The sequence below is a fragment of the Muntiacus reevesi genome, chromosome 9, assembly GCF_963930625.1.
Source record: "Muntiacus reevesi chromosome 9, mMunRee1.1, whole genome shotgun sequence".
In the NCBI taxonomy this organism is placed as follows: Eukaryota; Metazoa; Chordata; class Mammalia; order Artiodactyla; family Cervidae; genus Muntiacus; species Muntiacus reevesi.
Window position 1 is genome coordinate 72,668,184 of NC_089257.1, and position 23,658 is coordinate 72,691,841.

The 23,658-nt window shown below is 39.1% G+C and overlaps 1 protein-coding gene across 1 annotated transcript in view; it reads right to left on the bottom strand.

Annotated features, from left to right (window-relative positions):
- Window positions 1–8,396: 8,396 nt before the first annotated feature.
- The window catches only part of DDX10 (DEAD-box helicase 10), a 282,250-nt gene continuing 266,988 nt past the window's right edge, over window positions 8,397–23,658 (bottom strand). Inside the window, exon 18 of the mRNA XM_065946144.1 lies at window positions 8,397–9,083. Within this exon, the coding sequence (XP_065802216.1) occupies window positions 8,906–9,083 (178 nt within the window). The 3' untranslated portion in view covers window positions 8,397–8,905. The remainder of the gene's footprint in view (window positions 9,084–23,658) is intronic.

Sequence of the window (23,658 nt, forward strand, 5' to 3'; positions counted from 1 at the left end):
GCTTATTTTCTGGTTGTTTTTTTTGTATTTTTTTTTTCTGTTCTTTCCTTCTTTTTTTGATTTCTTCACTGTGGTTTGATGATTTTCTTCAGCTTGTTAGTTCCTTTCTGTCTAGTTTTTGTTTAACTATTGTAGATTTTTGATTTGTGGTTACCATTGGCTTCATCTATGTTGATCTGTAATTATATCTACTTGCTTTAAATTGATAGTTTAGTCATTTAAGTTCAAAGACATTATAAAAGATCTATATTTTTAAATTTCTTTCTCCAAGTTTTGTGTTTTTGATGTCGCATTTTTCATCTTCATGTTTGTCCTTTGTTTACTGTAGTTACAGTTGATATTACAATGTTTTCCTTCTAGTCTTCACACTAGATTTTTAATGGTTGATCTACAACTATTATTATATATTTGCCTTTTCTAGTGAGATTTTTCTTTTTCTATAAATTCTTACTTCTTGTTATACCCCTTTCTTTTCCATTTAGAGAAGGCACATTATTTCTTTTAGGGTCAGTTTGGTGTTGATGAAATCTTTTCGTTTTTATTTCTCTGAGAAGTTATTCATCTCTCCTTCAACTCTGAATAATAATGTTTCTGGGTAGAGTATCCTAGTTTGTAGGTTTTTCCTTTTCAGCACTTTAAATACACCATACAGTGCCCTTCTGGCCTGAAGTTTCTGTGGGAAAAAAGTCAGCTGATTTTTTCTTTTTTTTCCACATACAAGGTTCTCTTTTATGTGGCTCTTTTTTTCCAACCTCTTTTGCTGCATTTAAATATGATGTGAATGTTAGTATACTTGATGTTGCTTTAGAAGTCCCTTAAACTGTTCTTACTTTAAAAAATTTGTTTCTATTTTTGCTGTTCTGATTGATTTCCATTTTCTATTTTCCAGATCTCTTATGCATTCTTCTGTATGATCTAGTCGGCTATCAATTCCTCTAGTATGTTTTTCGTTTCAGTTATTTAAGCTCTGACTGGCCCTATTTTGTATTAATTTCCTGTTAGAAGAATTGTGTTCATCTATTCTTTTCCCTAGTTCAGTTATCATCTTTATTATTAAAGTTTTGAACCCTTTATCTGGTAAATTATCTGATCCATTAGTTGTTTTTTCCAGGGTTCTTTTTTCTTGTTCTTTCAATTTAGAATAAATTTCTCTTTTTATTTTGCTTAACTTTCTCTGTCTCTGTGAGATTAGGAAGTAGCTACCCATCCTGGTCTTGAAGTGGTGTCCTTGTGTGGGAGGGCCCCTATGGATCTGAAGTGAGCATGGGTCACATTTTCCTCCAGGAAGGGCCGGCAGCTACCACCTTGGTGGGAGGTAGGGCTGAAGACGGAGTGACAAGAGCCAGGGCCATGTGTGAGCCAGGGTTCCTCTTATGCTCAGTGGCTGTCACTGCCCTACCAAGGGCAGGGTCAGGTCCCGAGGTGCTGAAGCAGAAGACCTAAGGATAAGATCACGCTGATTCCTCCCCCTCTTAGTGTGACTCTCCCCTCCTCCCAGCACCAGCACCCTCACCCCGGGGGAACAGCACTGGGGCAAGGAGGGGCCAAGTGGGTACCCAGGTCAGGCCACTGCATGTGCTGGGGGACGGTCCCAGCACACCAGTCAATCCAGACCACTTCTGATCTGTTGCCTCCACAAGACGCAGTAATGGCCACCCTCACCCACTCTGGATTCATGCCAGGGTCAAGCGGGCTCCTTCCTCCCTCAGTCGCACACTCTCCTCAGTAGTGGCAGCCTTCACCCTAGTCAAGAGCTACACACAGCTAGAGGTGCTAGAGAGAATGCTTGGCATGTGCCAGGGCACACACCGGGTGGGTGGGTAGCTGGGGTCAAAGGAAACCAGCTGGAGCCCTGAAGTTTCAATCTGCTTCCTTCACCTTATTTTGGGAGTATTTAAGCATATGCACACTCTGCACAATGTGGTCTTGGTTTCTTACAGCCGTATAGTCCCACTGGTTTTCAAACCAACGAAAGTAAGGGGACTTGTCTTTCCAATACGGGAACCCAGGGCTGGGGCACCTAACCCGTGGTTCAAACTGCTCACTCCTCAGAGGGAAGACCTCTGAGCCCATGTAACCCCCCCTCTTCTCTGCCCTCTCCTAGGGGCACAGGTCCTGACTTGATGGCCTCTCTTCCCTTCCTGCCCAACTCTGTGAATCTTTCTTTACAGCCTTGGTTTGTATAAGAGCTTCTACCAATCTCTAGCTTGTTTTCAGTGAGAACTGCTCCAAATGTAGATTTAAAAAATTTTTTTGATGTGTATATGGGGGAAGGTGAACTCAGGAAGCTCCTATCCATCATCTTGACGTCCATTGAAAACACTTTGGTTTATAATTTATAAGAATCATTTTGACTTTTGGATAAGCAAAAAGGCAGAAGCAAGGAGACCAGTTCAAAGTTTATTGCAATATTCCTGGGAATGATGCATTGTAATAGAGTGGAAATTACAATGGGAATAGTGATAAGAAGTTAGCTTTTGGACGTACATGAAATGAAAACCTGACTGCACTGGCTAATGGATTGGATCTAGGATTTGAGAAAGACAAGTCAAGAAGGTCTTCAAGGATTTTGGTCTGAGAAACAGGAAAAATAGATATACTACTGAGATGGAAAGAAAACAGGAGAGAAAGATTTGGGGGGAAATTGAGCTCATCTTGGGTCATGTTAAGTTTGATAGGCTTACTGGACATCCAGGTAGGATGTCAAGTATATGAGTCTGAAATGCCGAGAAATTGGGCTAGAGATAAATATCAAGTCTAGAGATGGTATTTTATATGAGGAGCTGAATGAGATCACTCAGGCAGTAAATGTAGTTAAAACCCAAGGGATGAAGTCAGAAGGTCGTTAATGTTTAGAAGTAAAGAATATGAGGAACATCCAGAAAAACAGACTGAAAAGAAGTAATCAACAAGAACAGGAGTTGGCAAATTGTACACTTAAACATGTACAGCACATTCGTATCAATTACATCTCAATAAAGCATTTAAGAAAGACTAGGAAGGGAGAAAGTACAGGCAGGTGGTAATAGAGACAGATCTTCTGAGGACCGAACTATAAAGGGACAGGGAGAAACGACATTGTGCCTGGAAAGGAGCAGGGATGTCAGGCTTTTTTAAGGTGGGGACACTACAGCATGCTTGTTTGCTGATGGGAGGGAAACTGGTGATACCGTGGACGGGGGACAACTGCAGAAGCAATATCCTTCAAAGGGCCAGAGAAAATGGGATCAGCACACGCAGGGGGTTTGGCTTCAAAGGAAGAATGGGCACAGGTGCGGGGTGGATTTATAAGAATCATTTTGGCTTTGGGGTAAGGGAAAGGGCAGAAGCGGTGCGAGTTTGGGGAAGGTCTCTTTTCTGGCAATTTCTCAGTAAAATCAGAAGTAAGATCATGGGCGAAGACTGGAGACAGCAAGGGGTATTGGAGATTTAGGATGTGAGGGAAATGTGTGAAATAGTTGTTTGGAGTGGAGGAGAGATGGCAGAGCTTGGGAAACAACACCGAAGGTCCACGAGAAGAATGAATTTTCCAGTGAGACCAGTCTGTATGGTCCGACACTCTTCTTCATTCACATCCTGCTCTGAAGTGCTGCTGATGTTCTTGGGAGGCAGGTCCTGTTCCTCCAGACTCCTCCTCCTCAGAGGTCTTGCTGACCTTCATCAAAACAGCCTCTGCCCTGCGGCTCACTTGCTCTACCTCCTCAGCCTGCTTTACTCTCCGTTTAACACCATCCCACCTGACAAGTGTTTGATATCCTGGGTTTGCTTCTTGTCCATCCTTGCTGTGTGTTTATACTTAGAACAGGGCCTGGTACACAGTAGGTGTTGAAGGGACAAGGTCTGAGGGCCTCTTCTCTTCCCCACAGAATATTCCACCTACATACACCCTATCTTTTTGGCAATTTCTCCTGTTGGTCTCTTACACTTCACCTTGCTGTGTCCTGGAGACTCTACATCTATGGGCAACTTGCTCTCTGGCTTTGGTTGGGTCCAGTGGGTGTTTTCCTTGTGGTCACCTCAGCCTGGCTACGTCTATCAACTGAAGGTCAAAACTTGGCCGTCTCTCCTTCCCTTCCCTCCTCCTATCCCTTCAGGGAGAGAAGTGGTAACTAATAGCTTCTGGTAGACTATTTTGTGGTTTCCTTACACCCTGCTTTGGCCTATGTAAATGATCCTTTTATTAAATCCCCTTAGAATGATCCTAATTTGTGTGTGCCATCTGTTTCCTGCTGACAGGACCCCTATCTGTAAATAATGATTTTAATAACTCTGAATTCCATTAGTGCCTTGCTACTCAAATGTGGCCAAGGGCCAGCAGCATACCATCATCTGGGAGACTGTAAGAAACTCAGGCTCCACTTCAGACCTTCTGATTTTGGATTAGCATTTTAAAATGATTCCCTGGTGATTCCTACACACATTAAAGTCTCAACAGCAGGCACTAGAGTATTCTGAGTTTTACGGAAGCTCTTTTGGGCCCAAGAAACCCAATGACTCATTTAGGCTAACTCAGACAGTGGAGTCTTACAGGCCAGCTGAGGCAGATAGACTTGCACAGAAATCTTAGAATAGGATCCAGGAGAATATGATGGCTCACAGAGATGAAGCCCAGAGGGTCAGTGTGGACCTCGGAGACTTCACAAGGGGAGCCTGCAGGCCTCTGTTGCTTCAGCCCGAGTGCACCACTCCACGCACACTTCCTGTTCCACGACCAAGTGAATCCCTCACCATTTACTCTTTATTTTGCCAGAGTTTCTGTTCACTTCCAGCTTTGCCTAACTTCTAATCTGAGCTCACTTATGCCCATGATGTGCTCCTCTGTCTCATAACCTTGTATTACTGACTACCCAAATTTCAGCTTCAGAGAATAAGGACATTATTTGCCCAATTTGTCCCTGTTTGAGCAGAGTTTTTTGTGCCAGCCTCTCTCACAGGCTAATGGCCAGCTTTTGGGTTGGCTGCCAATTCCTGACTCAGCAGACGCTGGGTAATATGGTATAAAATGTCTGCCTTGGGCTGTATAATCAGCAGAGACTGTGGAAGAAAATCACACTGTGATTACATATCTCGTTAAAATGGTCTTAAAATATATGAAACAGGGTTTTCAAATCTTGGTTGTAGGCTCTTTCCCCTTTATCAACACCACCACCCCCAGTCCTGCCTTCCTCCCCACACTTCCCTGAAACATCTGCATCCTCTGGCAGACTCTGACAATCACGGAGACGACTTTCATGTTCAGGATATTGCAAATGTTGTATAATAAAATTAATTACATTTAAGTAAACTTATCCATTTTTTATAGCCCCAAACAAATCTAAAATGCCATGTTAAGCTTATGAGATGGCAGTCCTCCAAAGCACTCTGCTGCTGAGTGTGTCTGCTCAGAGACTTATGTGTCTTAGGGATCATTTTACACGAGTGAATCTGAAGAATGGCCTCTGGGCCTCAGCTAGGCATCAAACAAGAATGCTAGTCTCTGTGTCACAGGCCAAGAAACTACTATCCATGTCCTCCATCCACCTCACAATCCAGCAACAGCTCTTTCATTCAAATAGCAATCTTCCTTTTCCTGCCTGCTCTTTTCATAATGCACTGAAATTATGAATTTTCTTCTCTCCTTCCCCCACTACATGGCAGCAGGGGAGGGCACTGCTCTATTTTTCATGAGTGCAAGGCTTGGTACGTGGTAGTTGCTGGACTAACATTTGTGGAATGAGTGAGTGAAGGCTCGTGCTCATTGGTCAAGTGCTTATCTCACCTTATCCTGTGAAGAACCCCAAGTCTCAATGGATTTCTTGCTCCACAAGACTTAGAGGGGACTGTAGGTCTCTTTCATGTATCTTCTCACCTTGTGCCTAGCCTGAAGCAGTATCCTCTCTGGTCCATGCTCGTATCAAGGTAGAAAAGAAGAGAACAGGAGGGCTGATGGAAGCATCAGCGCACCTTAAAGCCTCTGCTTATAATGGGTACACGGTCACTTTCACTGCTGACTCCATGGGCTAAAGTCAGTCACATGGAAAGTCCAACATAAGCAGACTGGAAAAATCACGCTCTTCTGTTGAACAACAACGCCCAAGCTTTCTACTGATACTATTCTGATGTTCAAATTCATTTTCAAATCATCAAACTAACCCACATCCTCCACCCCCCCACACACAACGTATATAGTCAGGGTTCATTCATGCAATTCAAAGTAGTTTATGCAGAAAAGAAACTTACTGATCCACAACTAGGAAGTACAAGGAGTAGAAGCAGCTTAAGCCAAAGGGCTCAGATAAGCTCATCAGGGCTCTCTCTCCATCTCTCCACTTTGCATCCCTCAGGGTGTTGGTTATTTCCCCCAGCTTCTCAGGAGCAGCCTCCACCTGACCAGAAAAAAATGGATGCCAAAGGTTCCAGATCCATGTCCTCCCTTTTTAGGTTCCCATCGGGTAAGGAATTCCTCTTTCAAATTCTACACTTTACTCTCAAGGAGAGTCTTTTTATGTCTTTACCTGAGTATTATACCCACGTCTGAGCCAATCTTTGTGTCTAGGAAATGGCATGGCCAGTTGGATTTAAATAATGTGCCCCCAACTCCACCACAGCTAAAACAGCAACAACTTAGCCCACCGAAATATATATTTGTTACCTGAGTTTTCAGTCAGTGCTATTCTGATGTTTTAAGCAGTTTTCAAAATTCAGCTAACTAAAATTCCCTCAGTGTATATATGAGTCAGAATCTAATCAGGTCTAGGGACAGAATATAACTCAAACTAGTTTACAAGCCAAAGGCCCAGCAATATATTTATTTAATGAGTGTACATAAAAATTGCTTATTTGGATTAGAAAAAAAATCTAAAACTGCATAGTGAATTCAATGGTAAACCCTTAGTTTATGTACTCCTGCATCTTTCTGTCTTCTGAAAATATTCAAGAGATCCTGCACCAGAAACCTTAATTTCAAAATCTTTCCAGGTTGCTATACCCCAAATTCCTTTCCCATTTGTTTTCTTCATTATGGTCATTCTTGCCCATTACAGCCATTTCATCCAGTTCTCATTTCCACCATTCTATGTCCTTCCCACCAGAGGTAACGAAGCAATGTACTTTTAAAACCTATCTTGATTTTTTACTGCCCACTCTAAATTCAATAAGCCCAGCTTCCCAGGTGGCTCAGACAGTAAAGTGTCTATCTGCAATGTGGGAGACCTGGGTTCGAGCCCTGGGTCGGGAAGATCCCTGGAAAAGGAAATGGCAACCCGCTCCAGTACTCTTGCCTGGGAAATCTCATGGATAGAGGAGCCTGGTGGGTCCATGGGGTCGCAAAGAATCAGACACGACTAGAGTGACTTCAGTTTACTGAACCCATTATAATGCAGGTGCTGTGCTAGGCTCTGTGCATACAGAGGAGAGATAAAACAGTCCTGCTCTCAAGAAACTTGTCATATAACAGAGGGAACAGGTCTATAAGCAAATGTCTGCAACATTAAATAATAAGCACTGCAACAGGCATAAGAAACATGCTCAGATCAGTGCTATGAAGAGAGTGCTGACAATGTGGAAGGCTGGCCTAGAGAAATGCAAGGCAGGAAGCACAATGACTGGTTAAGAGACCACTGCAGAAATTTGAACAGGTCATGATGAGAATCTGAACTCTGCCTGAAAGTAGAAGCTGTAAAGATGGAGAAAAAACAATGGTGGTATGAGAGTCATTATGAAGAAGAATTAACCATGAACCAGCAAAGTGAAGGGTGGGGAAAGGGAGAAGCTGAGGAGTCATCAAGTTTCTCATTTTGATGCCTGAAGGATGTTAGTATTGCTCATGAGGATGTCAAGTACGAAAGAAGGAGAAACCTTTCAGAGACAAATATGGACTTAGGCTGAGATGGAAGTGTTTATGGATATTCCCTTTCTTGAATTCAGGAATCATTTGTACCAGTAACCAAAAATTATCTTTGTGTATGGAGTGGAAAGTAGGAAAGAGAGAAGACAAGGAGAAGGTGACAAATTTATGATCAAATCAGTGGTGTCGTGCCAAGGCACAGATTTCTTTCCCTGTGAAGAGTTTGCCAGTCATTTGTAACCAAAAGAGAATCTGTCTTGTTCTACTCATAATCAGGAGCTGGCTCTGGGCTGGGATCTGTGGAGCATCCTCAACAAGGCACTTGTAAAGGACCTATAGCATACGAGGTGCTCACTAACAGATCTGGTTTTAGATAACAAAGTCTTCAGATATAGGACTTCTATTTATAAATGGCTACCCAGTCTGCAAGTGTAAGTTAAAAGATTAATTTAGGAAGGCTAATTTAAGAATATGCAAAATTCACTGTTTCAGGAATTGGCCAAGTATTTTAATCTTAAAAGCCTCCCCTTGAGAATCTCTCATATTTCTGGATACAATGAAAACATGAATATTTTATTTTACAGGAAATATGTTTATTATTGATCATAGCAATTCAAAAATATTCATTTTTTCTCAGGGTTGGTCCGTCATACTCTTTAGAGATATTAAATATATCAAAATTGTGAGCAATTTTGCTTAATATCACAGAAAAACTTCTGTATGGTAAGAAAGACAGGAATTTCTAATAATGAAACAAGGTCTTCAGAATTTGCCAGTGAAACACAGGAAGCATTTCCAATGATAGATGTAGGAATCCATGGATAGAATCTAACAGATCACATGCTGGAAAACAGGATCAGGAAATTTTATAATCCACTGTCACCGTGCGTTTCCTCTGGGACGCTTCAAGCACAGCCTGTGAAAGGGCTTAGAGGTGTGACCACTCCTGTCTGAAGAATGGGTCCTCTGGACATGGGACTCATGATATTTAAATGCCCCAAAACCTACTGCTTTTTTTCAACTTCTTGTCCACATAATCATGACTAGAGGTTTAAAGAAGAAGATAAGAGCAGGAACAATTTAGCTTTGACTTTTGAGCAGATGTAACACCAGCTCTTCGTCCTCAGCTAATGACAGGCCCGTATCCAAAGGTTCTAAGGTTTCCCACTTGGTTTTCTTTCTGTCACGACTTGCTGGTCCCACGTCTTCTACTTCACTGTTGTTCCTTTTCCTCATTGTCTGCTTCTTCTTGGTATCACTGGTGGAAACAAATCCAATTGTTTACTTTATAAACAACTAAATTCATTATTATGAAATTAAACATTTAAAATAGGACAAAATTACCAATAACAGATACTTGACAAAGTGGTACTATTATTCAAGAAGAAAAGAAGCTATAATGACATCAGGCTATCTGTGTCATAAATAAGTACCTTCCCATTCATTAACAGATGTGGGCAAAGGGCCTATCATATACCAGGCACAGGGCAGGGTACATCGGACAGATGGTCTCATCTAATCCTCACAATAATTCTAGGAGCTCTGGATACAGCATCCACAATTTGAGGACACCAACTGGCCCAGAGTCTGGCTCCAGACTGGCTCCAATCTGTGCTTGTCCTGCCATATCAAACCATCTCTATCTAAAGTTAGTTTATCCTTTAGGTAATATCTCTTGCATCAATTTGTGATATATGGATCAAATAAAATAGAACATGAAATGTTAAGTTAAAAATTACTTAAGACACAAAGTAATTCTGCCCCATTTAAATCTGTATCTAAGATTCACAAATGGTCTTAAGAAAACATAAACATTACTGTAGTATTCTGTACACACTTGACATACAGACCATAAAAATAAAACTTATTTCTGAAGGTAGAGAAAATCACTCGATACATGAAAAACTGAAGAAAAAGTAAAATATCCTCAAGGCATTTTGACATACCATCATCCATCATCATGTTCAAAGATGACCAAATTACTGGACACAAGTTTAAAACAAAATTTAAAAATCCACCTGGTAGCTATGCCAGTAAAAGCTGTTTATTAAGGGCTTACCAATGGTCTGGCATTGTGCTACATGCTTTACACAGACTACATTTACCTTCATGAAATTCCTTGGTGTGGGGAGCACTGGCCTCATTCTACAATGAGGTTAAGAGAGGTTAAATGACTGAACCCATATTATGTGCATGGTCTTCAAACCCACATCTGAATGACTCTAAATTCAGCCCCAAAGCCAGATGATGGAAAGAAAAATATATTTCAAGCATAAGATGCATTCCAACAGACAACAAACTGCTCCAGTCCCAAACAACTCTATTATACCTTAAGAAGACAGCTGGGATATTAAGTGAATGTACCTAATCAGTATATCCAGTTCTGACCAGCTTGAAGGAAATCTGTAAACAATTTTCCCATGCACCTCCCACAAATGCCCAACACTCTGACTCAGCAGCCATCCTCTCTCACCATCGGAGGAAAGATACACCAGACAACACTATGAGGTTATTTAAAGCCACAAATAACCATATTTTAAAAGGGTGGGTACCTACAGCGATGAACATGACAGAATTCCTTATAATGAGAGTTCAGTTAGTAAAAGTGCCGAGTCCTGATCTTCTTGAGTATGGCCAGTTTGGTGCCAATTCCACTGGACTAGAGTACCATGCCTGGAAAATCCCATGGATGGAGGAGCTTGGTAGGCTGTGGTCCATGGGGTTGCGAAGACTTGGACACGACTGAGCGACTTCACTTTCACGCATTGGAGAAGGAAATGGCAACCCACTCCTGTGTTCTTGCCTGGAGAACCCCAGGGACAGGGGAGCCTGGTGGGCTGCCATCTATGGGGTCGCAGAGAGTCAGACACGACTGAAGTGACTTAGCAGCAGCAGCAGAGTACTGTGATTTATTTGGAACAAGTTGATACTGATTTCTACCCTGCCTGTACCTAAAGTGCATCTCGGAGCAGCCTAATTAGTGAGTTTTACTTATGCATCCTTTGTTAATGTGCTCCTCACATTATATTCTGTACAGGAAATAGCTGGTTCAGAAAATTTTTTAAAAAGGTGGAATATTTATGTCAATGGAAAATATTTTCAGAATTAGCAACTTTGCTGCTTTGTGGACCAGTTAAATTTTAAAAAGATATTTTATACTACTTCCCATAGCAAGTAAGTGGCAATTGGTATTAAAAATTAATTATTAAATAATAATTTACATATTCTATAGGTAAGCTACCCATGCAGATGATACCACTATAATGGCAGAAAGTGAAGAGGAACTAAACAGTCTCTTGATGGGTGAAGGAGGAGAGTGAAAGGCTTAAAACTAAATATGAAAAAAACTAAGATGGCATCTAGCCCCATTACTTCGTGGCAAATAGAGGGGAAAAGGTGGAAGTAGGGACAGATTTCCTCTTCTTGGGTTCTAAAATCACTGAGGATGGTGACTGTAGTCATGAAATCAGAAGACAACTGCTTCCTGACAGGAAAGCTATGACACTTAGACAGTGTGTTGAAAAGCAGAGATATTACTCTGCTGACAAAGGTCCGTATAGTCAAGCCATGGTCTTCCCAGTGGTCACATACAGTTGTGAGAGCTGGACCATAAAGAAGGCAGAGCACCAAAGAATTGATGCCTTCAAAACTGTGGTGCTGGAGAAGATTCTCAAGAGTTCCCTGGATAGCAAGGAGATCAAACCAGTTGATCTTAAGAGAAATCAACCCTGAATACTTGTTGGAAGGACTGATGCTCAAGCTGAAGCTCCAATATTTTGGTCATCTGACGTGAACAGCTGACTCACTGGAAAAGTCCCTGATACTGGGAAAGATTGAGGGCAGAAGGAGAAGAGGGTGTCAGAGGATGAGATGGCTGGATGGCATCACTGATGCAAGGTACATGAACCTGGGCAAACTTTGGGAGGTGGTGAGGGACACGGAGGCCTGGCATGCTGCGTCTGTAGGGTCACAAAGAGTTGAGCGTGACTGGGTGACTGAACAACAACAACTCACTCCAAAGGGGGATAATGTGATAAGTCTAGAAGACATTTCCCCAAAGAGAACAATGTCATAAATCTGGAAATGTTTAGTCAAAACATGGTCATAATTTGGTATCTTCAGAAAAGGACTCTTCCAAAAGGTGCAGTACTACAGGGTGAGGTCAGCAACATGGCTAAATGAGGTATCCTCACTCATGTCCCCACCCAACAACAATCTGGCATCCATCAATGGACAAAAGCGCCTTTGCAGATGCTGTGGGATCTAGCACTACACATCAAAAGACCCTAGAGGAGTGTCACCCAATCATGTGTGGTAAGAGGCACACAGACCCCAATCCCAGCTGTGAATCCTGCAGTGGACCACAAACCACAGCTCTAGGCCTTCTTGGCAGTGGAATAACAATGACTTGGCAGTCTGAGACAATCACCCACAGACAAGTGAGACTTTATTTAAGTCCAGGTCTCCTGCGGAGAAGTTTCAGCATGCCAATAGAGAAAAAAAATATGAGTTGGGACACATTGGAGAGGGTAAATGAAAACAGTTTGATTTTATTCACATCAATCCTTCCCCAAGGTGGCATAGTTCAGGGCCAAGAGAGATCTTGGCCTGTGATTCTTTCCATGAAGGAAAGTGAGAGCCTGTGAGTGAGTGCTTGACTTCCCCAACTATATGAAACTCCTTTCCCATTTCTCTTTCACCCTAAATCATGAGCTCCATGGGGTGGTGGGAGAAGAGGCTAGGTAGATAGGACTCTCAGAGGGAGTTAAAAGGACATGAATCCTACCAACTACAACTTGAATTCCACCCAGACGCCTGCCCATGAACTGCTGGAGATGCCTTGCAAGTAGATCTCTCCAACTGGCCCACAGGTACCCCCAGAGCTCCACGTACCTCACCCACACCCACCTGCCCTGCCTGTGTCCAGCTCCCTGTAGGTGTTCCTGGTGCTAGTGGTGAGAGTGAGCTTTGGCAGATAGCTAATGAGCATGAACCAAATCTGTGGGCCAGGGACAGGCCATAAGCTTCAGCTTTGGTATCACCCATGGGAAAACAATAGGGAAGCTATCAGTATTCAGCCCCGTGCATTGCAGAATCAAGAGAAGGGACACAAGCTTAATAATTCTGCCTTAAAAAAGAGCAAGAAGCACAGAGTAGACATATCTAAGGAAAGCCTGAGAAAGCCTCAGAATCCCTAGAAAGGCTGACAGAAGGTATTTCTCTCCTGAAGGCAGTTAGTAAAGACTGGAGGAGATAACTGCTATTGCAAATGTGAGGACAGCAACACAAAACTTGAAACATGAAAAAATCAAGGAAACATGACCCCACCAAAAGGATCACAATAATCTCCTAAGAAACAATCACAAAGACATGAAGACCTACAATTTACTGAACAAAGAATTCAAAATAGCTGTTTTAAGGAAGCTCAATGAGGTATAAGAAAACACAGAAAGAAAACTCAACAAAACCAGGAATTCAATATACAAACAAAATGAGGAATCTAACAAAAAGACAGAAATCATAAAAAAAGAAAATTACCAAATAGAAATTCTGGAATTGAATACTACAACGAATGACATGAAAATCTCAAAAGAGAGCCTTGACAGCAAACGGATTAAAGAAAAGAAAGAACCTGTGATTTAGAAGACAGGAATCTTTACATTATCTAGTCAGGGGAGAACAAAGAAAAAATATCAAAGGAAATAATTTGTGAATTATTGGTGGCTCAGTGTTAAAGAATCCACCTGTCAATGCAGGAGATGTAGGTTCAATCCCTGGATTGGGAAGATCCCCTGGAGGAGGAAATAGCAACCACCTCTAGTATTCTTGCCTGGAAAATGCCATGGAGAGAGGAGCCTGGCAAGCTACAGTCCATGGGGTCACAAAGAGCTGGACAAGAATGAGCACACACACACAGAGGAAGAGGAAGAGGAAGAGATAAGAAAACTTGTTTTTCTTTTTCTTTTAAATTACAGCTGAGAAATTCCCTAATCTACGGAAAGATTTGTAAACCTAAGTTCATGAAGCTCAAGGATGTTCAAACAAATTTGACTTAAAGAAATCTCCTGTAAGACATTTAATAATACAACTGTCAAAAATTAAGAGAAAATACTGAAACTTAAAACTAACAAGAGGACAAAAACTTGCAGTTTATAAGGGAATTCTCATAAAACTGGCAGTGTCTTCTCAGCAAAAACTTCACAGGCCAAGAAAGAATGTGATGACACATCAAAAGTATTGAAAAGAAAAAAGCTGCCAACCAAAAATACAGACATTCTTCAGAATTCATGGGAAATTAGTTTCAGGACTCTCCTCCCTTCCCACCTCAGGTTAACAAAATCTTCATATACCCAAGTACTTATATAAAATGGTGCAGGATTTATTGGTATATAAACTACTCATCCTCCTATATGCTTTATATCATTCCTACACTACTTTTAACACCCAATACAATGTAAATGCTATTTAAACAGCTGGTCCAAGGCAAACTTAAGTTTTGGAACTTTCTGGAACCTTTTTCCTTATGTATCTTTGATTCACACTTGGTTGAATGTGGAACCCATAGATACAAAAAGCTAACTGTACTCTAACTGGCAAAGTTGTCCTTCAGAAATGAAGGCAAGATAAAGTCTATCCCAGACAAATAAAAGCTGAAGGAATTCATCACCACTAGACCTGTCTTATTAAAAAAAAAAATGAAAGAAGTTCAAGTTAAATCAAAGAACACTGATTAGTATATGAAAATATCCAACACACCAGTAAACATACTATGCAATATGGTGGTGTGTTAAACATTCATCTTTCATATATCAGTTAAAGGACAAGAATATTAAGAATTACTATAGCTATGATACTGGTTAATAAATACACAAGATAAAAGATGAAATATAATTATGACATCAAAAGCATAAAAAGAAAGGATAAATGGGTAGAAATATTTGACATGACTGAAATAGACTATTATTAGTGTGAAACAGACTGTTATATCTATATGATGACTTATGTAAGCTTCAATAGGAACCACAAAGCAAAAATCTACAGCAGATTCACAAAAGATAAGGAGAAGAAGGAAATCAAAGCATACCACTACAAGAAATCATCAATTCACAAAGAATGTAGCAAGAGAGGGGAAGAAAGAACAAGAGAACAACTAAACAGCCAGAAAACAATACAATGACTTTAGTAATTCCTTACATATCAGTATTATTCAAAATGTAAACAGACTAAGTTTTCCAATGAAAAGGCACAGTGTGTGGATGGATAATACCCAACTATATGCTGCTCACAAGAAACTCAATTCAGCTTTCAGAACACATACTCTCGAGATGAAGAAACACTGGAAAAAGATATTCCAAGTAAGTAGAAACCAAAAGAGAACTGAGGTACTGAACTTTCATCAGATTGAACATACTTTAAGCTAAAAATGGTAACGAGACAAACAAGATCATTATACAATGACAAAGAGATCAAATCATTAAGAGGATATAACAATAATAAACACACATACACCAAACATTGGAGGACCACAATGTATTAAATACTAATAGATGTGAAGACAGAAATAGACAACAATACAGGAAGAATAGGGAACTTTAGTATATCACTTTTGACACTGGCTAGATCATCCAGACAAAAAATTAAAAGGGATATGTCGGATTAGAACTACACTTTAGATCAAAGGGATTTAATAGACAGATAAAGGACATTCTGCCTAACAGCAGCAGAATACACATTTTTCTCAAGCATGCTCAGAACATTCTCCAAGATAAGTCACAAAACAAATCTAAGTAATTTAAGGAGACTGAAATCATATAAAGCATTTTTTATCAAACACAATGATATGAAACTAGAAATTATAAGAAAACTGAAAAATTCACAATATGTGGAAATTAAACAACATTGTCCCGAACAACCAATCAGTCAAAGAAGAAAGCAGACAAATAGAAAAATACCTCAGAAAGCAACAGAATATACTTTCTTCTGAAGTGCACACAGAACACAGAACATTCTCTAGGACAGACCACATCTTGGGTCACAAATGAATCCTCAGTAAGTTTAAGAAAATCGAAATCATATCAAACATCTTTTCCAACCATAGCACTATGAGATTACAAATCAATTACAAGAAAAAAAATATTGTAAAAAACACAAACACATGGAGGCTAAACAATATGCTATTAAATAAACACTGGATCACAGAAGAAATCAACGAGGAAATAAAAATAACTAGAGACAAAGACAATGAAAATAGGGCAATCCAAAACCTATGGCATGCAGTAAAAGCAGTTCTAAGAGGGAGGTTTACAGCAGTACAATCTGAAGAAACAGGAAAAGTCTCAAATAAACAACCTAACCTCACACCTAAAGCAACTAGAGAGAGAAGAATAAACAAAACCCAAAGTTAGTACAGTGAAAGAAATCATAAAGATCAGAGTAGAAATAAAGATGAAGAAAACAATAGCAAAGATAAATGAAACAACTGAGAGGCTAACACTTCACACTTCAAATGAAACTACAACCTGGTTCTTTGAGAAGAAAAAGAAAATGGATCAATCTTTATCCACATTCATCAGGGAAAAAAGGGAGAGGACTCAAATCAATAAAATTAGAAATGAAAGAGAAGTTACAAGGGACACCACAGAAATACAAAGGACTGTAAGAGACTACCACAAGCAACTATTAGCCAACAAAATGGACAAGCTAAAAGAAATGACAAATTCTTAGAAAGGTACAACCTCCCAGGACTGAACTAGGAAGAAATTAAAATATGACAAGACCAGTGACAAGTACTGAAATTGAAACTGTGATTAAAAATCTTCCAACAAACTCCTGGACCACATGGCTTCACAGGCAAATTCTATTTAACATCTACCTTCCTGAAACTTGTACACAAAATTGTAGAGGGAAGAACACTCCCAAGCTCATTCTATTAAGCCATCATCACCCTGATACTAAAACCTGACAAAGATATCACACAAAAAGAAAACAACAGATGAAGGAAGATGTGGTACCTCTGTACAACAGAACATTATTCAGTCATAAAAAGGAAAGAAATCGGGTCATTTGTAGAGAGTGGATGCACCTAGAGTATGCCACACAGAGTGAAGTGAAAAACAAGTATCATATATTAACGCATGCATGTGGTATCTAGAAAAATGGTGTAGATAAACCTAGTTCCAGTGCAAGAATACAGACGCAGACCTAGGGGACAGACGTGTGGACGCAGTGGAGGAAGCGGATGGTGGGACAAATTGGGAGATAAGGATTGACATATAAACACTACCATTTGTAAAGCAGACAGTTAGTGCAAACCTGCTATAAAGTACAGGGAACCAACGCGTGTAAAGAGGCTCACAGCATGAAATGAAAACTGGCTAGTGGCTACAAAACAGGGCTGAGAATCTGAGCCTGAACTCTGCATTTCATTTTTATGTTAGTATTTCTGTGGGGTTTAGAGTGCCAAGCTCTCTCCATATTCTTCAAATGTGTTACATTAAGGGCCAAAAAGGACCACATTACTGTTCAACATTAAGAGTACAACATATTAGGTTGATAAAATATGCCTTAAAAAGCAAAAGGATGGCTCAGAGCATTAAAAGTCCCACTATTTCTGTAAAACTACAAAAGCAAAAGAATCAGAGCTACTTATCTTCTAATACTCTAATTAACAGATTTAACGAGCAATGTGATTTACTGGTATGTAAGTCAGGTATATGACTTAAAGAACCTACCAAACAACAACAACACATACACACACACAAATATCATGCTGTAATATGTAATCTGAACCAAGAATAACAAAGTTTTACTTCAATGACTTTTTAGTGAAAATGTTTACACAAAAGCCTGTCATGATACCCAAAGAGAGCATTTGAGCCAATTTATTCATTGCTAATAATTAAGAAAAAAGATTTAACATTGGAATGTGAATTCTATTTTAACATCTTAATAGACATATTAATAACTGAGTTTTAAATAGAATACAACTTTTCTACCTTCTAAATTCTCTGAACCCAAACCTCAAAATTCTCCCAGAAATTGAACTGATTTTCCAACAGGTTTGATTTCCTGGTTTTAGGTGCTTGTAGCTACCTAGTCACCCAGAATAAGAGTGGAGTCTGAATTACACTTATGAGCAACAGAAGAGGGAAAAGCACATGAGCTAACGTGGCAGGGTCAGCCTTCCTTTCCTTCTGGCACTTCTCATCCATGGCCCTTGCCCAAAAGATCAGAGACACTTCTCGCGAGTCCCCACCTGTGCCTCCCGTAGCATACCCTCCTTCTTGGTCCTCCTTTGTTTCAAGATCCAACTTTTTTTTTTTTTTCATTCCATTTTTTTTTTCACTTATTTTTATTAGTTGAAGGCTAATTACTTTACAATATTGTAGTGGTTTTTGCCATACATTGACATGAATCAGCCATGGATTTACATGTGTTCCCCATCCTGAACCCCCCTCCTACCTCCCTCCCCATCCCATCCCTCTGGGTTACCCCAGTGTACCAGCCCTGAGCACTTGTCTCATGCATCCAACCTGGACTGGCGATCTGTTTCACACTTGATAATATATCTTCAATTCCATCATCATCCACAAAGGTACCTAAGCTCCCTATTAAAAGTGATCTCTTTCCTCTGAATTCCTATAACTCTAATTGTTCACTAGTCATTTTTTGCACCCAGCATTACTATTTCCTGACACTGAAGGGATTTTTTTTTCATGTATGCATCTTAATTCCCAATTAGAATGCAAACTGCTAGGTGGGAATGTAAATTAGTACAACCTTTCTGGAGGGCAAATGCTAACACCTTTTAAGAATGCACATTCAGCAATTTCTCTTCTAAGAATTTATCCCAAGGAAATAATTAGAGCTGTGTATAAAGATTTAGTTACAGGATATTTAAGCAAAGCTACTTATAATTTCAGAAAGTCAGAAACCCAAAGGTCCAATCATAAGATATTAATTTGTCAAGTAAATTATAAAATTAGAAATGAAATACTATGCAACTATTTTTAAAATGTTACAGGAATTTCTTTACTGATACTGAAAACAGCTACAAAACCAATACAGAATAAGCGTCTATCTTTGTTTAAAAAGGCTGCATTTATGTTTGCACTGAATAAGATTTGGAAGACTTTTTAAATATTCTTTTTTGCTGGTATACGTATCTCAATTTTTCTGTAACAAGCCTATATTACTCTTTGCAATTAAAAAAAAACAGAATCAGATTTGAAAGGAAATGTAGTTCTGAGCAAAGAATAATTACAATTATTCTTTGTAATTCTATATAGTTCAAAGCATAAATAAGTGTGCTACAAAAGCTTCAAACTGGGTCCCTGGATCCACAGAAGTATGGGGAAAGGTAAGATATCTTTTGTCATGATAGATGGGTCATGGGTTATTTTCAGCATTTCACAATACCTGCAACTGTATGCCCTAGACTAAATTCTGTATTTTTTTGCTTTTGTCTGAAATAACAATAACTGAGCTTTGTGAATACTTACAAGCTTGGGTGGACTGGAAATTATGCCTTTGTTAATAAAACAAATGTGAAACATTAACTTTTTGTTAACTTTCTTGAAAGACAAAAATCTTTCAAAACAGAAGAACCACAGGAATTCAGAGCAAAAGTTCTGTGATAATGAAAACACTGGGAGTCATTGTTCTAGACGTGAGAGCTGTGCTCCACTGATCACACTTTTCAGATTTACATGTTAAGCTTCTAAAAAAGCCATTTAATAATGATTTCCATGCCCACTATCCCCTAAGAAAAAAGGAAATGTTTAAAATCCAATTTTCTTAAATCTAGGTTCTTGTTGAATTATCATACTTTAAACCTTTATGTCTCCCAAGTAACAGTGCTCCCATTCCTGCCAACCCAACATATGCTTAAAGAAGGACACTTTGCAAAGTGCACCTTGGTTCTTTAATTCTTCATAAACATTTCAGGGACTGCCTTCTTGTATTGCCTGCCTCTGTGCCCTATTCTGCATTACCCCCTCCTTTAATATACTCTGTTCCTCTGGACTACGTTTTATTCCCTGAATATGTTCTAGGTTCTCAATTTATTTTATCTCCATTTGGAATTCCCTTTTCTGCTTTACAATTATTTGAACCCTCCCTATCAAAGCCCAGTTCAAATGCTACTTTTCCTCAAAGATTCCCTTCACATAATTCCATTTTGCATACTTTCTGTGCCTCTTTCATTGCAATCATTCTGAATGGCATTACAGTAAATTTTGTACAGATCTCTTCCTGTGTCTACTAAATTTTTAGGTTTTTGTAGTCTGGGGCTGTTTGTCTTCTTTATCTGTGAAGATGATCTGAATAAAGAAGTCATTCACGGAGAGGAGGGAGGCTCAAGAGAAGGGTATGTGTAATTACGATTGATTCACATTGTTGTAGGGCAGAAACCAACACAACACTGTAAAGCAATTTCCCCCCAATTGATAAAAAGAAGTCACTCAATAAACGTCCACTCATCTGAAAGACAGAAACCATGACCTTTCTGAAGGTTCTTCAAGTCCTGAAAAGTATCAATACTGCAATGAAGAAGGCAGGCAAGGTTTCAACAAACTCTGCTTCTAATTCAAGGTGCAACAGTCACAGGGGAAAGCTTTACGCAAGGGAGAACTCCCACAGCACTCAGTCTGGTTTGTGGGTACACAGACTCCAGTCTGCTGACTAAACCCTTGTTTTCAAGGGTTTAGCACAAGTTCCCAGTGTTCTAAATTTCAACTTTGCATATGCTTCTCAAAGTCATATAAATCATGTTTTCAAAATCATACGGTCATGTTATAGCTAAATTCCATAACTCACTATCTTCCACAGTGTTTTTGACTTATAAAATATGCATCTTTAGCCTAGAATTCCTTCCTAACCACCAGATCAGCATATTCAACTGGATCTCGGATATCTCCATCTGTATTTTCAAAGCTATGCAAACTCAACACACCCCTAACTGCTACCCATTTCCCGTCCCCCAATATGTTCTTTCTCCTACATCTTCCTTCTGAGTGAACAGTAATACCCCTACTAAAAGCCTAGAAGTCACCCTTTAACCACTTCTTCTTCACATCCTTAACTTAATTGATCATTTCTTCACTAATTTCTCTCAAATCCATCTAAGTCTTCCTAGCACCTCTGTAACTATCTTAATTTAAAAGCTTTGTCCATATTTGTCATTCATTCCCCTCCTTCTCCTGACTCAACTCTGGGAAGCCTTCCAGACCATCCTAGTCTAGGTTAAGTGCCCTCTCTTAGGTGACCCCCCTAGCACTATGCTCTCCTCAACTACACCCTATGAAATGTTGTACTTAGACTGCTTCACCCATTAGATCTCAAGTTCCTTGAAGACAAAAACTGTCTTATTCTTTGCAGTCACATTCCCTAGTATTCAGAGGCTCAATAAGTACTTCTTAAATAAATGAAGAATAAACTCACAAAGCTAAGCTTCTATAATGCTAAATATCCAGCCCACTCTATTACATAAAGTTAGGTAGAATGATCTCTAAAAATCACATTCTTACTTTCTTTGCGAGCCAGTATATAAGTGGACATTAAAATCTGGACTGTATTTTTTTTCAAATAGCATATCATTTAATCCCAAAGAAATCCAAAATATCAAAGCTAAAGTGAAAAGTAAAACATTAACTGCATAAGGAAAATAATACTAGAAAGAAGCACCCAATAACTGCAGACTCAGAGTAAGGAATGAAATACTACTTCAACATTAGAGAAGGAGTGTAACTTGCCATTTTGATTCAATGAAAAAACAGTAATTTATATTTTCTTTGAAAAAAGACATGTAACTCCTCTGGAATGTATATATCTAATAATGTAAAGAATATCTTTTACCTTGAATATATTTTTCTTCTAGCATGTTTAATGTTGAAATGACTGCTTTTTTAAATCAGTCACTTAACAGTTTTATAAAAATTCTGGTATGGAAAAAGTGGCTTTGGAGTCAGACTTGACTAAAATGCAACAAATGCCCAAAACTTGGGAAAACTGCTTAACTTCATGAAGTGTTAATTTCCTAATTTGTAAATGTGATTAATATCTATCTCATCAAAGATAAGTGATAAATAAGTGATATATGCATGGTAAATGCGTTGTAAATATTATAGTTTCTCCAACTATCTTCCCTCTCTCTTTTTTAAACTGAAGAATAGTTGATTTACAATATTATGTTAGCTGTAGGTATACAACACAGTAATTCAGTATTTTTATAGCTTGTACTCCATTTAAACTTACTATAAAATAATGGCTATATTTCCCTGTGCTATACAATATATCCTCGTTTCTTATTTATATTATACCTGGTAGTTAGTATGTCTTAATCCCATACTCCTATCTTGCCCTCCCCTCTTCCCACTGGTAATTACTGGTGGTAACCACTAGTTTGATTTCTTTATCTGTGAGTCTGTTTCTGTTTTGCTATATACATTCATTTCCTTTTTTAGACTCAATATATAAATGATGACATATACAGTATCTGTCTTTTTCTGACTTATTTCATTAAGCATAATCCTCTCTAGACAATGTCAAGGTCTACTGACATTGTTGCAAATGGCAGTAACTCATTCATTTTTATGGCTAAGTAACATGTAACTGTTCAGTTCTGTTGACAACAGGAAAGGCTGTGGGGGACAGGGGCAAGGGATATATAAGCACTCCACTTTTCATTCAGTTTCTACTGTAAATACTAAAATTGCTACAGAAATGATATGTACATAGTTAATAAGAAAAAGATTTGCATAGTTCGAAAGAGCTGATACACCATCAACACATTATAACCTAAATAGTTAAACATAAAAATACATTCAATTGGGTAGAGAGGAAGGTGAGGGGGGGATCGGGATGGGGAATACATGTAAATCCATGGCTGATTCATGTCAATGTATGACAAAACCCACTACAATATTGTAAAGTAATTAGCCTCCAACTAATAAAAATAAATTAAAAAAAATAACACACACATACACACACACACACACACAAAAATACATTCAAGTTTTCTCCTCTTACCCTCAGTGAATGACATGCTGCTTTAACCAATAATCTACATCTTAGGTTACGAGCACATAACCTAAACCTTTCCAAGTCTTCCACTGGTGTGCTCAGTCCATCCTAACATCCTCTTCCTGCCCTCAAAACCTTCATGCTGGCATACACCACTGTAATAAGCTGCCACTCTGGGACTAGAACAGCAGCTGCTTCTCATCCTCATCACCTTCTATCAAACCAATTAGACTCACAGTCAGGATAGACACATGGTTGAAGGATGGTGGGATGAAAAAAAGTTGAGGAATCTCTGGCAGCCATATAGAGATGCTTTTAAGATAAACATTCAAATTTTAATAACTGTACAAGCAATTCATGGTTAGGATGTTAGGATGAATGATTTCCTCTTTCCTAAGGAGAAAGCTTTCAATAATTCTTCATGTTTCACTTCAGAGAGGTTATTCCTAACCACTTTATATAAAGCAAACTCTCCCAATTCCTCTCTCATTACCCTACATTTATCACTTTCATGGCCCTTATCACCATCTCTTCTCTTTATATTCCCTCACTGGAATATAAGCTTTATGAGAACTGGTATCTAATATTTCTCTTGCTCTAGGCCAAGTACTTAGCAAACTTTCAGTATGTTTAATTCCTGAATAATGAAAACACTGAGGAAGAAGAATAGACAAGAAAAGACCTTTCCTACACTCCTATCTGGTGATACAGACTCTTCATCCATACCCTGAACAGGCTGTTTTAATGACGTCATTTTCATTATATCATGAGCACTAGCCTGTGGGACAGCTCTGTAGCGTTGTGAAAACAGG